The following is an 18,919-nucleotide window of genomic DNA, read 5'->3' on the forward strand; positions in this document are numbered from 1 at the left end:
TCTCGTGATTTTTCTGATGCCTGCTGGTGACAGGACTGAGCACTACTCGTCCTTGTGTTCAGGCTCGAATACGAACGGGCGACCTTCAGAATTGAGCCGCTCATCATCATGTTTGATGTTAAGCTCAAAATCTGCCATTTTGTGGAGCTTTTCTTCTGTTTTCTCACTTCTCGCTCCTGGCAAGAGATCCTAGTTTGGGGTTGACATTGAACGCAACGATGAGTCGCCCGTATTCGAGCCTGAACACACAGACAAAGAGCTACAACTAATAGAGGAGACTTGGAACGCTAGCCAGCTAGCAGCGCTAGCAGCGCTAGCAGCAGAGAACCAGAATCAGCATCAGAATCAGAATCCGCTTTAGTTGCGAGGTATAAGGACACATACGAGGATTTTTTCTTTGGAACCTTGTTGCTCACACTGTGCTTACACACAAAACCACTCAAACAAGAAATATACACACTAATATATACACACAATATATACATACTCTAAACAGAACAATATAGAGCCATGAGTGAACAAAGAGTTCAATAGAAATGATTTAAATATGGAGCATAGTGCAAGGATACTGGGATAAATAGTACTATGTTATTATATTACAATATGAACAATATGAACATTATGGACAGTTCTGAAATAGAAAATGAGAATGATGAATGACAAATAAGAGAGGTGTGAGAATGGGAATGATGAGTAAATAGTCAATAATAAATAATAAGTGAGATATGAGAATGAGAATGATGAATAAATAGTAAATAATAAGTGATATATGAGAATGATGAATAATACTAAATAAGTGGAATAATAAGTGGTCTAGAGACTAGAAGCCATCAGGAAAGGGCTATGTAAATAAACTCTTGGTGTACTTACAAACTTTCCAGTGCCTGGTTTTCTGACTACAGAACCTATTTGTACTAGACTTTTGTTGAAGTTTGTTAGCATCCCATTAAGGATACCGACCCCAACACTAAAACCAGTTCAGTTTACTCTAAAGGACAACATTCTGCAAATTGGCGTCATTAGAGAACTTTCCTCAGGCACAGTAAACAGATTCTCCCGCCTTCACCTGTGTTGTCTTCCTGTCAACCATTATTGCTTTTTCTGACATTTGACACTTTTTCAGTGTTGTGGGTGCTCTTTTTGATGTTTTTTCCAACGTTATTTGATATTTCTAATGTTGGCATTTTAAGCGCTTATTTTGAAGGCTCAGTTTTTGTGATTTAAAAAAAACTGAAAATGGGACAAATTTGACCCAAGGACAACATAAGGGTTAAAACCTTGACAGAAAAATAGAAGAGGCACACAAATGATGATTAAAAAAACGGATTCTTCACACCGGCTTTTGTTTTTATGGCTATTTACAAAACTGATCATAATGAAACTGTAATTTATCTAATATTAAGGCAATAGTATATCTAGCAACAATTATAATCTGAATAAGATCCGGCTTGAATGATTCTTTTTTATTTAATGGTAAAACAGTACTGCTTGGCCTGTGTTAAAGCTTTACCAAACAGCTAAAGAATTGAATGTAAACTTTATTGTAAATGATTAAAAAAATAATGATAATAATGGGGAACAATAAGGCGCGTGAGTTAATATTTGCTGTTGGAAAAGGAGTAGGAAGCTGTCTGTTTGTATTTGTTTTTGTCCACTTGGCTAAGATTGTTGAAACATCATGTACATTTTCATCCACCTGTTGTTATCAACAATTTCAATCAAAATGCATAAAAACAAGTGAAGTTGGCAGATGAAGACATGTTTTCTTAAATCCCGCTAATGAATTGAAATGAAAGCATTCATTGTTGTTGTAAAAGTGCAATTTGTAGGAGACAAATTACCTGTATAATAAGGAAAGATTTTCTTTTTTAAAAGAAGAAGAATCTGAGGCAAAACAGGAACATTTGACCTTTGACAGCCCTAAAATGGCCCCGGGATGGGACATACTTCTGATGACAAGTCATACAGGTCTAATGGAACTGAAAGTTCCCTTTGTCCTTTTAAATGTCCCAGGGCACAATATAAAAAAAAGAATATAGCATGCTCATTGTAACACTGCACATGGAAATAAACTAAAATGTCATAAATTCTCAATGGTTTGACTTTAAAAAAAGGGCCAACGTCACATGCTACACAAGAATGTTACCTCGGGTTAAAATGTTTGAACAAATAACAACAGGAAACACCATTTAATACAATGAGGTCACTGTACAATCAGCATTAAGGAATGATGACTAACACACAAACCTATACAAATCCCACCATTATATCGTTACAGTGATCACCACATACACAGGGGTTTGTTATTAGAAAAAGAAAAAGTGCAACAAGATAATCTAACGTGAAAGTTCCACTTAGTAGCTTTCAGAGCTTTCAACTCTCATAGTCTCCATTCATGTGTTATTAAAAAAAAATGACGTTTTTTGAGACTAATCCAAAAAATCCAAAACAGAAGACATATCAAACATACTTTTATTAAACTTGTTGTGTTTAGTATGGTTAAATGGAACCTGACATGCTGCGCAACTGGATGATGCCATATGACTATTAAAGGTTTTCATTTTTCACTCTTTATTTTAGCTCATTGTTAAAATACTAACAGATGCTGTGTCTCACACTTTGACTCATTCAGTTAGTCACTCATAGATTTACGGTTCAGTTACACACACACACACACACACACACACACGATGGTGGGCCCAATTTCACAGAGCACATGTTATTTATATTAAATCATGTTGCGGTTTGCTATATTGTAACTTTGCAAGGAACACTTCTCAACATACAATATTTGAGCGTGATTTAACACGTCGAAATCTAACAATCATATGTGCAAAATGTGTTCTGCAAAAAATATTCTATTATTTATATAATAGAATATAATAGAATATAATATTCAAAAATATTAAGACAACAAGAGATAATATCAAGTTAAAACGGAAGGAAATGTCCAACTGTAGGGGCCTTTAGTTAGCAGTAAAACCAGCATCGCTGCTGATCAACCAGCACAGGGGAGTTCTAAAGTGTTTTTCGTGTCTGATCTGAATGTGTTTGTATTGGCAGAGGTGGTTTTGGAGTGAACCCTTTCACAGTGCGGCTCGTCAGAGGGCGGCTCTTCATTATAAAGGCTCCCTCCCTCCCTCTGCGCGCTGTCCCTGCGAGCCCTCCGTGCTGGGTCTGTGTCGTATAGATGGGCTAGATGCAGATGCCACACGCCATTAGCCTACAGGTTGGAACGGCTGAAAGTTTGATTTCACAATTGTTGCCGTCTTTCCTCTTCTTCTTCTTCTTCTTCTTTTTCTTCTTCTCCTCTTCTTCTTCTTCTTCTTCTCCTCCTCTGCTTGGATACCGCTGACTTAGGCATTGGATATGTGCACACAGGATGATGACAACCCCTTTCCTCCCCGTAGAAGTAAAATAAAATAGGCTTTCGCACACACTGGATTTACTCTTCTCGTTCCATATGAAGAAGCCAAAAGTAAGTGATTGTTTCTGTTTGCTTAATTTTAATTTTTTTTATTTTTTTTATTTATACTTGAGGAGCTGAAACGCTCGGCGCTGCGCGCGACCACGGCCAGACACGTTGCTGCTGTGTTCCAACTCAACCGAACGAACAGTCACAATTAACCATTTTAGATGGATATTTAAAAATTCTTCTTAGGCGTTGCATACAGGCTGCTTTTAATAAAGAGACTCTAACTGTGTTGTAATAATTAACAGGATACGTGCCGGCAGGATAAAAGCCGAGCCACTTGTGGGGGCAAGGTGTAAAACCCCTGTTTTCCATGTTTTCCTTGTTTTCCTTGTTTTCCTCCGTCGGTCCAAAGTTTACACAGTGGGTCCGCGTTTTTCTTATTCTTCTTTGGAGGAGTGGCTCCCGATGCCTCCCTGATCAATACAAATTTATATAATCGGCGCCAGTCTGGCACTTGAGAGGAGCCTATCCACTTCTGAGAACGCTTTGCACCTTGCGTAACTGTCACTTATTTCGTTTTTATTCTTAAAGTAATTGCATTTGTAAACTGAGAGGTATTGCAGGAAGATATACTCACTAAAAAAATCTGTTTTATTTTAACCTGCAGAACAGTAAGAACATCGAGCTCTCCAATTCGAGTAGATTTTTTATCATTAGACTATAATTCATTCACATTTCCAGGTGGGCTGTCAATCATTACTGGTTTAATGGCATATGATCATTGGGAACACTGTGGAGTTAGGTTGTCAGTCTATGCTTTTCTTATTATACATCTCTTATTGTAATTATCCATGCAGACATATAGGACTGCGTTTTCATCCACCGGTTAAGGCAGCTTAGGCTACTTTGCAGCGAGAGCAGCCGCTGTCTATCTGTGTTAAGGCTGCAGGGCCAGCTGGCCCCGGGACTGCAGTCCTGACACCATCTGTGGCATCTGACGTCCTGACCCGGAAGATCACTTTGACGATTAAAGGCTTCTCTTTCACCACACGTGTACCACGACACGTAGTAGTATGATTTAGCAAAGGGAATCAAAGAAATCAGCTGTCTTTGTTTTACTTTTTGACCACTGGTGTATGCATAGCCTACATGAAAGGCTTGATCCTCCATCCATACCAGAAGGTTAACATGTCCATTTGTAGAGCTATAAATATAGAAGGTGTGCAAACTAAATTCAGGGAGGTTTCTACTGCATTACATCCTCCAGGCTGTTCGACTGAACCTCGCAGATATCAGGTTTTTGACTAATCTCTGCCTCATTTGGAATGGCAGTTTAAGCCAGCTTCTTATAATGTTAATACAACAACGTAACATGAATACTGATTTAACAGGGTGTGTGTGTGTGTATGCATGCGTCTGGGAACAAAAGTCTTTAAAGTTTCCTGGAGGAAGGGTGGGCATTTCTGCATCCCTGCCGCTGCTAATCATATTCCTAGCAGAGTTTCCTTTATGCTTTCTTAATGAATTTACACATTTAGTTGTTCCTGGCAGCATCCAAAGACAACTTTTCTCTTTTATTCAAGGTCCTTGCAGCTGCTCCTGGTGCTTTCCACTGTCACGCAATCACATGTGGGACATATGTAGAGAAGGATCTCTTTATTTAGTCCTCTCATAAATCTGTAGAGTGGAAATTTTACGGTACTATCTTTTGTGTGTGTCTGTGTGTGTGTATTTTTGTGTCTATGTGTGCATGTCTCTGTGTCTGTCTGAGGGTGTCTCTGTGTCTGTCTCTGTGTCCGTGTGTGCCACTGTGTGTCTGTGTCTGTCTCTGTGTGTGTCTCTCTGTGTGTCTATGTCTGTCTCTCTGTGGCTCTGTCTATGTGTGCCTGTGTGTGTGTGTGTGTGTGTGTGTGTGTCTGTGTCTGTCTCAGCGTGTCTAGACCATTGTACACCAGTAGGGGGCGCTGCACAGGCCTAGAGCTGTGGGAGGTTTACATCACACGTCTGCCCTAGATCTGTGAAAGTCATTAAGCAGTATTTACCTGTGAAAGTCATTAAGCAGTATTTACCTGTGAAAGTCATTAAGCAGTATTTACCGCTGATCTCTGTGATGACCTACAGCCCATGGGTTGTGGACAAGCTGTGCTGTTTTCTTAGGAGAAGTGAAACACGGGAGGTGAAGAAAAGCTGAAGGGTTTGAGTCCCAGACTGATTTACAAACATAAATGGTCGAGCCGCTTGGCCTTGCATTTAAAACAAGCTGTAAATCCACATGCAAACTGCTCACATAATGTAGTCCTTCTTTTTTATTGTTGAGGACTTATACTTGCTTAGAATCAGCAGGCAACAGGAATCCCCTGAGTGAAGTAGATCATTTTTTACTATAGGAAATCTTAACTCTTCTAGATTTTGAAAGGTACAGCATGTGCAGACCAGAAGGCAAAGCATAGAAGGAGTGCTCTGCATTAGAGCGGCAATGTTTATTACATTACAATAATTCATCGCCAAATAGTTTTTATAACGGATTATAATCAGTTTGAGTACCAATTCTCTGATTCCAGCTTCTTAATTGTGAATATTATCTGGTTTATTCGCTTCTCTGTGACAGTAAACTGAATATCTCCGAGCTGCGGACCAAACGAGACATTTGAGGACATCGTCTTGGGCTTTGGGAAACGCTGATTGCCATTTATCCATTACAATTTTCTGACATTTTATAGACCAAGCAACTAGACAGCAAAATAATCCCCAGTGAGCCTTGCTCTGCATCATTAGATTGAGGATGCCACATGCAGAAGCATACAGGACGTAGGCGTTGAGGGTGCTAATGTGTAAGAATTACACTCTCCAGTAATCACAGCCAAATGAATCGGTTAAGCCGAATTAGATTATATAAAGCACATGTAATAGACTTAAAAACTGATAATCAAGTCTCAGGCTAATGATTTGTTTTAATAGGTGAATAATGGCATCCCATCAACAGCAGGAAATGAAAGATAAAACGTTAACCACGCCATGTGGAATGCAGTGGAATGGAAGCTCAGCTAGACCCGTCGCTGTAGTCAATAAATCAATTATTTGCATGATAAAAAAGATGAGCCCAATAATAGTTCCGGCCGTGATAATTTCCATTTGCATGCTTGGTTGTTTTCTTTCTCTCTCTCTCTACCAAAGAGACTGGATAACCACGCATGGTCTTTGTGTGGGAAGGCGGGAACCTTGGCGGAGAGAGACAGAGACAGATGAAATGCAAGGCGCCATCACAAAAAAAAAAGTATATGAGCGATATCCCCGGTCCTGTTTTCTCCCTTTCATTCCTAACCACGCAGTCGACAACCTGCCGGTGGAGGCGGTGGAGACCGGCTCGGACATAAACGCCACAGGCTGCTGTGGACTTGGCAGTCTCTCAACCGCTCTCAGGAAAGTGGCTGCATGTGTCCGACAATGCACAGAACATTAACCGGTACAAGCCTACTGCTGTCCGCTGGCAGTGGGTCAGAGGCTCCCGGAAGGTGAACTGAGACTCCGTTACCTGCTTGTCCATCAACGGTTTAATTTCATTGTGCTTTCTTTTGGAAGACTGACTGCCAGAAATTACTAGCTAATGAATTAGCCTGAGGTAAACGATAGCTATCAGTAAACAAAAGTGGTGTGTGTGTGTGTGTGTGTGTGTGTGTGTGTGTGTGCGCGCATGTGTGTGTGTCGGCCTGCCCCCGCAAAGCTCCGACCTGGAGCAGGTCGGTCGACATGCAGCTCCGACCTGCATAGGAGTCCAAGATAGTAGCTGCACCTTCGCCAAAGTTAAGGCTGAAACCAGAACTATTTGGTACAAACATTTACTCGCCATTTGGCAGAGAGCCACATATATAAAATGTCTTCCAGTTTCAGGGTTAAATAAGGCGTATTGATCTTTGAAAAGATGTTCCGTTATTATTGTGTCATGTTCATTATATATTAGATGAAAATGGTCTCGGAATGATAACATTATCGTTTATCGCAATCATTTCTGGGACAGTTTCTCATCCAGCAAAAATGTGTTATTGTGACAGGCCTAAGGTCCCCACTGCTGAATCAAATACTGACTTCCTCTAATGTTTCTATTCTCATTTAAAAGCCACATTATACAGTGTTAGCTACACTTGGCATTCCATGGTTATCATTTCTGTGGCATCTGTGAACCTCAGCTGTCGGAGTTGATCTGTGACACCTTATTGGAAACAGTAATGGCGTTTTCCCATTACGTGGTACGTGCTCGACTCGGCCGCGGTGCCCCGTCCTCATTTTTCGGTTGCAGATTAGTAGCCTACCGCCTCAGCCGGGCGCGGCTCATAGCAGGAAACCGCGCATGACATGCACACAGAATGTCAAAGGTGTCTTGTATTTGATTCTCAGCCAGAAGTCAGATTTAGTTTTAAAAGAAGCTGAAGGCAGAAAAAAAAAACTAAAAAACTAAAAAACTGGATAAACTACCTAAACACTGCAGGTTTGTTCAGGACACCCCCGTCTATTGCTAACAATGATGCCACAGTTGTTAGTGACAATTCTCTCCAACCAACCAGTAGTCTGGAGGTTTTCACGTCACTTTTTGGTATCATCTCAGCTCGCTTGGAACCCCAACTGAGGGGGGGAAAAAAGTACCTTTTAGCAGGTACCAAGGACTTTTTTTTGTAATGGAAACCGAGGCGCGTCGAGGAGGTACCATGTAGTGGAAAAATGCCATAAATTTCCCTGTGATGCTGACAATTACTAACGGTCTTTCTTTGTCAACATCAGCTGCTCACAACAGTGACTAATGCTCATCAGTCAATGCTTATACATGTAACGACTAGTTTTAATCACAGATCATGTTGGGCTGCATATCTGTATTGTTATCTGCTTTGTTAAATGAGAGTTAGATCCATCACTGTCACATTATTGTGTGTCAGCATAACTGCTTGAATTGTCCATACGATGGAACTGATGTTTGGTCCCAGAAGCAGGTCTCTGGCATCATTAACACGGCACCCTCCAGGTTCAGACAGGAGTAACTCAATACTTGGAAAAAAACGCGGCCATTTCTTTTAGACACTGCGAACTATGAGAGCCACATCTGTGCAGCAGTGTGTTTTAATGCAATTTAAAAAGAAAAAAATATTATATATAAGTATGCACTTTTCAAAGCCTCAGATACCGAAGAAAGAGCATTTGTCAGGGATGTTCGCAGGGTTTTAAGTGTGTTTAGGCATTGGCAAAAAAACACTTTGGTAGGTGGTCTCTGGTGATGCAACATTGTTTCTCAGGACCCACGTAGTCCAGTTTTCTTTTTTAAATCATAGCAAATACATTCTCGGAAACTCATGTTTTCCCAATGTGTATTTTGTTAAGTGCCCTTATTTTTGCTACAAAGCTTTGTGCAGTCACAGCCTTAAACATTGGGAGAATGAGAAGCATGCTAAATCCATAAAAAAAGTTGCATAGCAAACATGGTTTGAGTTACAGGATTGTCTTCTGTCATGAAGCCCCTGCATTTGATGCATTACTGGATTTCTGCAGCCGCTAGATGTTCAGAGTGCTGTCCCTGACCAGAGAAAGGCCTGTCTGTTGGCAGTCTTTGGTCTTTCGGTGAATGTATTTACCATTACCATAAAGCCAGCCAGGAGACAGAAAACACACTGGAGGAACTCTGAGAATAAAAAAAATATATGTTATTAGATCTCCGATCCATTAACCGCTACACACTGAGGTCTGTCGATTTGAAATCCTTGCGTGACTTTTCAACCTGATGTGCAAACTTGAAATGACCGGTTGGATCAGTTCAAGGATTTATTATACCTTGGTTCTGGCTTGTCTCTGTACAAAAGGCGCAGTGACTGGATGTCATGTGAATGCAAACATTAGTCCAGTGTTTTCAGATTGTGCCACTGATTTAAAGGCATGACCAACATTCATTCATTCAAACAAAAACAAAAAGCCATTTTGCAATTTTCTGGTTTTTCTCTGTTTTGTTTCATTGTAAATGAAATAGCCTTGGGTTTTTAGCATGTTGTTCTGATGGTTACTGTGGGATCTGGGAAATTTGTAATGGCCATTTTCCACTATTTTCTGACATTTTACCAACACACTGATGAATCAATTAGCTGTATTAATACGAGAGTTGAACAGCGTTCATGGAGCTTCTTTTTCTTACATCTTGCTTGATCCATGTATGTTTGATATTTCTTATTTTAAGTTTATTTTAATTAACAGCAAGTAAATCCATTGAAGGGAATGTCTTTTTTTTTTTTTACAAAGAATGCAGCCACTATCTTAGAAACCTGGCAACCACTTCAGCGGTTGCATCATGGGCTCATGACAATGTGCTCTTTTGATGCTTTTATATAGACCTCAGTGGTCCCCTAATACTGTATCTGAAGTCTCTTTTATATAGACCTTAGTGGTCCCCTAATACTGTATCTGAAGTCTCTTTTATGTAGACCTTAGTGGTCCCCTAATACTGTATCTGAAGTCTCTTTTATATAGACCTTAGTGGTCCCCTAATACTGTATCCGAAGTCTCTTTTGTATTGGCCTTAGTGGTCCACTAGTACTGCATCTGAAGTCTCTTTTATATAGACCTTAGTGGTCCCCTTATACTGTATCTGAAGTCTCTTTTATGTAGACCTTAGTGGTCCACTAATACTGTATCTGAAGTCTCTTTTATATAGACCTTAGGGGTCCGCTAATACTGTATCTGAAGTCTCTTTTATATAGACCTTAGTGGTCCCCTAATACTGTATCTGAAGTCTCTCTTATATAGACCTTAGTGATCCCCTAATGTTTCTTACGTCTCTTTCCCGAAATTCAGCCTTGGAGCAGACTGCCAACCGCCACTGCTCGTTTGAAAGCCGTGATGTATCTCTCTCATGGGTTGGCCAAATTCTCTGGGCGGACAAAGCAGAGAAAGGGGAGGTAACCTTGCCCCTTATGACCTAATAAGGAGCTTTAATTTTCTCAAAGGCAGAGCGGGAAACCCATGGCTCGGCTTACACCTATCACCATTTCTAGCCACTGGGGGACCATAGGCAGGCTGGAGGAATGTTATAAAAACTCATAAAGTGATTTTTCATGCCATGGGACCTTTTATTCTTCTTCTCTGCAGTATTTAATGTGGCACGAAACAACATACGAAAATGTTGTACTTTGTGGTTTCTGGTTTGGAAAAGTGAGATAAGGACATGGTGCAAACCAGTTCTGAGCCCACATCTCTAAGTTAAATAAACCTTTCTCTCACCTCTCCATCGTATAATCATTCTTGAGAATATTTTCAAAACCCCAAGCCACATTTGAGTGGTTTAAAAGTTCTTTAACAACTTTTTTTGCTCCGTTATGCGTTGGGGAAAATGCTGTGAATCCACTGGATAAACTGAAAACATCATGGCAGTCAAGCAAAGACAAGCAAGACTGTTTTTGTTGGTCCATAAAAAGTTGACTTTTAGGGGTTTCAAGGGTTTCGCATAGAAACCACATCTTTGAGAGTGTTTTCAGGGAGCTGTGGATTTAACCCTCTCATCCTTTCTGTTGTAAGTTAATAGAAATGGTGGTTACCTAGGAATGTAAACTCTACTTGTGGAAGTCATTTTGGCTACAGGGAACATCTGTATGTAACGTTGCATTACAACCTAAGAAAAATCCGATTGTAGTGTTTACTTACGATAGGATTTCTCATTTTAAACATATAAATATATTACATAGAAGGGTGATTTTCAGTTGATTAGGTTTCACTTCTGTTCAGCAGCCTGCTGTCACAGAATAATAAATGAAGACACATTGTCCAGTGGAGTTGATGACGTCCGAGGCAAATTGTGACTGGTTGATTACTTTATCCTTTCTGAAAAGACGTCCGATTTAATGAGCACATCCATCATGTTGTGGTTTCTATTTTCGTGTGTGTTCTAGCTCTTTTGAATGCCAGGTCTTTGTGATTGGCATGCTGTCTTAAACTCACTTACTTAACAGAAGCTCAAGGTCCGTTGCATTCAGGATCTCTGGATATTTATACAAGCATGAAGTCATCTTCAGCACTGAGCTGTCCCTGTGTACATCTGACTCAGAGCAGTTGCTGCTGGAGGGCATTCAGATGGGTTTGATATGTGTTATGTTCATACAAATCTTCATCTGTTTGCTAAAAAATAGCAGTTTCCACATGATCGCTACTTCCTGGAGCTAGGATGAAAAGCCATGAAGGACAATTGATACAGAAGTTAGAAACTGTATTAGTCATCTCTGCTGTTCACATGGTTGCACGTGGCTTTTGTCATAACCGCATTGCTCCTTTTGAATGCTATTTTTGACACTTTTAGCACTGATAGGACTGATCCTGTGCATTACACACGTTATTTCCTTAACAGTGGCGATCTTCAGCTCATCTTCTGTTTTGTTATTAGACTGGACTTAAACTTTAAGAGGAGCTTGGGATTTAGGAGGAACCTGGGATCGAAGCGTTTAAAGTTGAGGGAAAATTCAATGCCAGCTTTCTGAACTTAACAATTTTCAATCCTCTACTTTGCTACGAACACTATTTGTCTGTAACAAAAGATATTTTGTAAGTGCATCTTACAGCCTGAAGGAAGATATGTAGAATGGTTTTCCCAACATAGAGAAAGTGTAAGCGCCCCCTTAAGAAGTTTTTAGCCAGCGTGAAAGGAAAATCCCAAGCGCGGAGGTTTCAGCCTTTCGCCAAAGCTTCGACTGCTGTCTGTCCATGCTACGGGCTGCGCTGCCCCCTATCACTGTTTAATTGAGACAGTTTCATAACCTCTGTAACCCGTCTCATAGTCGTGTTAAATTTGCAATTTATCCACACTACTACTGTATATTCAACATCACTGACAATGTATTGATCAATAGAATGTATTTCAAAATAGAAACCATTACAATTCAAAACATTTTGTATTCATAAGACTATTACGTTTGATTGTACAAATTAGCTACAACAATTGTAGCAGATACTTTGAGGAAGTCACTCCTACATTTTTCAGAGCAAAATGTGCTCCTTGGGGAAAAAAGTGACTGTTATGTCCTGTTTATAATAAATAAATAAACTGAACTTTGTGGTCAAGTGTAGTCGGATGTGAAAGCGCCCTTACTGCTACTATATTTCTTTATATTTTGATATTTTAAATTGGCTTCTAAATTTTGTGTTTTCCTTGACATAAAGAAAAGATGTTTTCACATTAAATATGTGCCTAAAATGTACCATAATCCTTGAAATGAAGTCTTTGGCGCTCAAAAACACATTTTTTTAGTTTCCTTTTTCCTTAACCCCCATCACAAAAATCCTTAACATTTTAACAACTTGTTTGGTGTCATGTAGGATTAAAGCAGACAGAATTATACACTCTACAATAATACACTTTTTGTTTTTTAATAACTGGTCCACAATGAGCTGGTTAACATCAGCCATTACTTACCACGGTCATAAATATCTGGGGATGAATCACAAGATCAAAACTCTAATGTTTTTTTTGTTTTGTTTGTTTTTTTACATTTTTCAGAAGTAAAACTGCAGTAAAAAATGCAGTATGAATTTAGCTGAGCTGTGGGTGAGAAGTTGTGAAGGTAAAAAGTTGGCAGGAAATCAGTTTTTTTTTTTTTTTTAAACCACCGTTGCACAACTCAACTTTCTTCCTTGTTATCAAGCCAAATTCCCCTCCTGCAGTTAGTGCATATCAACAAGATCTGTCCTTGCAGTTATTTGTTGACATAGTAAGTGCTATATGAAAGGAACTGTAAGGGACCAGAAAATATAGCATTTCATTTCCAAAGATAACAACAGAGAGCATACAGTCATCAAATGCATTTTATCTTCATCCTCCCCTTTTCAAATTTGCTCTCAGCAGCAAAATCCGATTTCCTGCTTGACACCAACGGAAAGACTAAACTGCAATCAAAGCGTCATTAGTTCAGGTCAACACGTCCTCTAAGGAGACAATTTGTTTGTGACTGCGATCACTCATAAGTTTCAATACTAATGAAAGACGACGAATTTGACAGTGAGAGAGAGGTTGTCCGACCAATAAGTTGACAATACAACGATACGGGAAAAATGTCTCGGACACAGCAATCTGATTAAGCCACTACGCCATCTCAATAACAAATCTCAGGAGAAATTCTTGTCAGTTAATGTGAAGTAACAAGATCCAGGCCAATGGACTCTTACTGGTTCCAAGTTTGTAATAGAAATCACATGTATGTCCCTGCAAATAGATTGTTTTTCCTCTCTGTTCTTATTGTTCCCATCGCCACCTTTTTATTTGGGTTTTCCGCTAACCATGTAACGATCATTGACACTTTTATGTTATTTGGTTCCAGACTAATCTTTGAAACCCATTGTTTAACACAACGGGTGTCCTCTCTAATTTCCACAAAAGCCATGGTAGTGTCTCAGTAGACGTGTGAAAAGGTTTGTTTGTTTCTTGTTTTTCTCTGCAACATTTGCTGAGCCACAAAAGCAGCAAAACAGCTTTTCACCCTGTAATAATTGTAAAGAGCGCCTCCATTAAAATTAGCAACAGCTATGTGTAGCAGTTTGCGGGTTATCGTAAGCCTCAGTCCCATTATGAGGCTTACTTGATCTCAGCCCACAGGGTCTCCACCTCTGTCCGTCCAGCAGTTAGTAACACGTCTCCAGACCTGCATGGCTTAAGTCATAGGTCAGAGACACCGCTGGAGGCGTCTTTCATTGTGACGTTGTGTTATGTTTTCAGAAGTTGCCAACGAACAGGCCCATCCCATTGCGGAACATTGGTATTTTTATTTTAAATTTGTCATTCAGGAAGGCATTCATCAATGTCTTGCTCTCTGTTTTATAATATTTGTGGTCTGTCTTTATATTTGTTCACGTTTTGCTCTTCTGCCCTTCAAGCATTTAAAGCCCAGTTCAGACCAAAGAAGAGACGAGTTGAAACTAGCAACTACTTGCAATGCACCTGTCTGCAACCTTCTATGACCCGCCCGTCTACACCAAGGCCACGAGACGGTGTATCATTTCCAAAGCAACAACTCTCTGTTCTAACTTCCAACTTTCAGGCTTTTTTTTAGATGGATAAATCATTAGTTGGGTCTAAATATGAATGTGGTTGTGTGATTGTGAGATATGCTTCAGTTGCATTTCTAGTAGTTAAACCTCAAAAACAATTTCTCAGATTGACTGCTTATTTCTAACGCCGCTCCCTCTCTATGGTCGCTCTCCAGCTCGCTTGACCACATACTGTGCTAGCGGGCTGTCTTCGAGCCTCTGTCTAAAACTCTGCCATTTTGACCAGTTGACAGCTTGCAACATAGGAATAAAATAGATTATGAATCATTTTATTTACTTGTTATAGTTTGCAGCTGACCTTACAAGCTGACTTTGATGTGGGCTGTTGAAACAGATGGGGTCCCTTACATTCTAAAACCAGCTTCTGGCGACTCAACAAGGTGAGTCTCGGGCAACGCCATCAGATGGCTTTAGTCGAGCTGAGACGGACCGGTTCAGTCCACTGCAACTTTACCATGCAACGTTCTAAAACAGTTTCATCATGTTGAAAATCTTTGGTCTGAACTGGGCTTTAACTCTTTGAAAGTTAGGTGCGATGCTAATGCACCAATCAGATTTAGCCACATACTAACCTTATGAAGTGGATCGGGTATTAACCAGAGCCACATTAAATATGCTCCTTTCTGATGATGTGGTGTGGGAGATGAACACGATGTCTGTCATGTCCAATAGAAAATGTGTACACTGTGTACAAAGATACAAACAACATCATAAACATGACCCATTGTAAACATTTCCCTAATCGGGGGGGGAAGCATGTGGCTGAGAATAACATGGGAAGGTTAAACACTGAATGTCTGAAATCTAAAAACAAACCTTTTGAATGGAGCATGATTTCAAGAAAAAACAAGTTCAACTGAACATGGATCAACTCTGGAACATCTGGACAACAGCAACAGCTGCTCGCTCTTTTCTTTGCACAGCCTTCATCATCTGCCATGTTTTAATATTTAATATTTATAATATAATATTTTAATTTGAATCATAATTAAAAATGAAATGATATTGCATGGCAAAATTCTAAACAACAATCTAGACAAAAGATTAGGATAAAATCATCTCTGAGTAACAGGCTGCATGTTGCTATGGTGGACTTATGTCACGCAAGGCCCGTTGTTCCGCTTTCATGAGATTACATGGTTAAAAGGGGCACGAGGCCGGCGGTCTGGAGAGCCTGTTCAGCTAATGATATCTCAGGTTCAAAGTGGTCATGGAAAATTAGATGGAGGGGGGGGATTAATCATCCTCTGCATCAATATGATGAGGGCGAGCAGGCCTCAAAAACCCTAATGCACCAGACAATGACGGACAAGAGGGCTTTAGTTTCAAGGGTTGCCCCTGACTATTCAACTCGAGAAAAAAAACTCGACTTGATATCAGCTGGTTCTGCTGTTGGCTAAATAAATGGTAGATTTGCTTTACCAAAGGCGCAGCAACAGCACTGTTTTCTGTGTTCCAGGTAGCATCGGAAATCATTTCTTTCCCTGTCAGGGCATTGGAGACTTCAGTCTTGTAAGGTTACTTAGTGAGTTTCAGGTAAACAAGTGTGATGAACTTATCTCTCTTTTCTCACTGAAGCCGTGTTGTTTATTGATATGTTTGGCCCAAGCTGTGTTGGGAGGCCATGAGCATATTTGGAACTTGTAGATACAAGATCTGTTTGTTTTTCCACGAGTATTGTTTTACTGAGGTTTTTTTCCCATCTATTTCCTTGTTGAAGTAAGGCAGCTCACAATAAGACAGAAATTCTAGCTCCATTTTGCATCTTGTTTTTTTTTAAATCACTGCAACACAGAACATTATAAGAATGTTGTAAGTAAGCATCATGCATATGGTTAAAGCTGAAGAGGGGGGCCGTAGAGGAACAGTGCTTTGGGGCCTACTGTAAAGGTCCTGGTTACAACCTCGTTCAACACGCTCAGTTATTCTTAGTATGATTGTTTTAACCACGGTTAACAACTCTGGGCCAACCCACGAATTCATCAGTAACGTTAACTGTATGGCTAGACGACTAATCTAATGATAATTTAGCTAGCTAGCAGACCCCTGTCTGACTGCCTCACTCTCAAGGCGCTGCAGTTTCAGTCGGGAGCTTCAGTTGGGATGAGAGCTGACAACGGGGACACAATCACAGCCAACCCCCAGTCAGCTAGCAACCATCCACTATCAATAAAGCCCCGGCCTGGGGACACATCCACAGTCAACCCCCAGCCAGCTAGCAACCATCCACTATCAATACAGCCCCGGCCTGGGGACACATCCACAGCCAACCCCCAGCCAGCTAGCAACCATCCACTATCATTACATCCCCGGCCTGGGGACACATCCACAGTCAGCCCCCAACCAGCTAGTAAACATCCACTATCATTACAGCCCCGGTGTTATAGGGACACTAATTGCAGTTTACTAATCCGTCAGTCAGAACAGTGGCCATTTGTAACATTACACTTTCGTTAGCGTTACCGGTTCTCCCCCCTTTGCTTTTAGCTGTCTTTACACTTAGCTAAATTTACCAGACAAAAGGGGGACAAGGCACCAAAGAACTAATTCTAAAAGTAATTTAAAGGTGTGGTAGCACTGGATCTAGACAGAAAGGATAACTCCGGGAGTCGGAAGGGGTGTGTTGCCATTCTGCCTTCTCACTCCGCAAGACAGATTTGTGGATCTGAGTGTCGCGGTTTCATAATGCATATCGTTACAGCCCCACTGACAATACAATGTGCGCATGGATTCTATGTGCATGTGTGTGACAGCTTAAAGACAAGCAATTCCACCCTTGTCGGCTTTTCCTCAAGTCTTCTCATTTTCTCTCATTCACAAGGCTTTGGTATGCATGCAAATTTTTTATAGCAAGGGCTAGCAGTTTCTGGAGCGGTTCCATCTTTGCCTCAGTTCTCTTTGCCATGAGCGTACTTCTCATTCTCTTGTGTATTTCCATTGACTATTTCCATTGAATCACACTGCCTCTAGAATTGGCTTAAATTTTGGTCTGATCAGACCATTAACAGCAGCAACGTTCTAACCAATCAATGACAGCATGATGGCATGGGAGCATCAGAACATGGTGTTTTACATGGAAGTTACACAAAGTCAGGAGCTGTCTAGACAAATCAATACTGTTACAGCCAAATGTTTGCAAGGAAGTGCTGAGACGCCAGAAGGGTTTTGTGTGAAATCTTTAGTGGTAAGTCTTCTCTTAAACCTGAAGACAATTTCTACAGAAGTATAATGAATGAAAATGCATATTGTTAAATCCACTGAACAGATTATATAGTTTTATGGATTTCCATTCATTTTTATGAATTACAATTAGTAACTAGATTGCCGTGTTTGCAATCCAGATCTGTGAATCCTGCCATTAGATGATTTTAGCTGTAGCTTTTTCAATCACATAGTTAAAAACGAGAAAATGTTACATCCATGGCTGGTTTTGATATATGAATTAAACAAAAACAAAAAACAAAACAAAACAAAAAAAAATATATATATATATGCAAACCTGCACCAATGCAGCAAGTAGAGAAAGGCAGAATGTTTGGATCTGGACCTGGAGCAAAATCCAGTCAGTTTTTTTCTTCCCCAAGCACATTCGCACACCAACATTTATGAAAATCTGTTCCTGTTTCATTTCATAAAGCCACTTCACAACTTGTCAGCGCCAAAAGCTCTAGTGAAATCTGAACTTCCAACTTTCCGTCAGAACTTGCGGTTCATCTACCATTAGTATCTTTCAGCTGGCTTGTTTCATGGGCTGTGAATCTGTCTCATAAAGACCTAGAGAATGTCTGCCGATATCACGGTCATCACTCACACATTATATCCTGCTGTGTATACTGCTGTGCTTACTTGGCCTTACTTGTTCTCACAAAAAAGCCACGGGGATGACAATGAGTTTTAAAAGAATATGTTTTAAAAGAATAACTGCTAATGGCAGGGATTACCTATTTTGAGCGCCGCTAGCCATTCAACAGTTGCTCTGCTCTCAGCATGACTTGCACATGTGCGCAAAAGATGTTATCCATTTACACGTTTTCCTCTTCATATTCTCAACACATGTTGAGAGAAACATAATTGGTCTGGTGGTGGTTTTTATTGAAACTGAAAGAAAACAACGATGCGGGACCAACGTGTGTGATGTTATAGCAAACACACTGTAAGTGAATCTAGTTTGGGAGTGGCAGTGATCATAACATACACAAGGCTTTCTGAGTGACAGCTCTTCTCCATTGCTTTTTGGGTTTGTTTCAAGAAGGCAGCCTTTCCGCACTAGATTATGTATTTATTTATATTTCTGAAACTGATTAATTGATCAATTTGTTTTTTCATTCATCATGTGATGTTTGACTGACATGAAAGCATTAGTAGCCTCCGCCTATCTACGGAAATATTCTTCAAACAAACATTGCAGAGGTAAAACAGGGAAGTGCCAGAGAAAGTGTTGAGTGAAGT

General features: G+C 40.2%; 1 protein-coding gene across 2 annotated transcripts in view; it reads left to right on the forward strand.

Moving 5' to 3' along the window:
- Positions 1-3,133: 3,133 nt before the first annotated feature.
- Positions 3,134-18,919, forward strand: part of kitlga (kit ligand a) — a 33,113-nt gene continuing 17,327 nt past the window's right edge. The window contains exon 1 of one of the 2 annotated variants that reach the window (XR_004657625.1): positions 3,134-3,478. Coding sequence is in view for 1 of the 2 variants with exons in the window: in XM_034879138.1 (XP_034735029.1) it covers positions 3,200-3,229 (30 nt within the window). In the remaining variant the exon portion in view is untranslated. The remainder of the gene's footprint in view (positions 3,479-18,919) is intronic. The other variant, XM_034879138.1, reaches the window with a different exon arrangement.

Source organism: Etheostoma cragini, chromosome 8, assembly GCF_013103735.1.
Source record: "Etheostoma cragini isolate CJK2018 chromosome 8, CSU_Ecrag_1.0, whole genome shotgun sequence".
NCBI lineage: Eukaryota > Metazoa > Chordata > Actinopteri > Perciformes > Percidae > Etheostoma > Etheostoma cragini.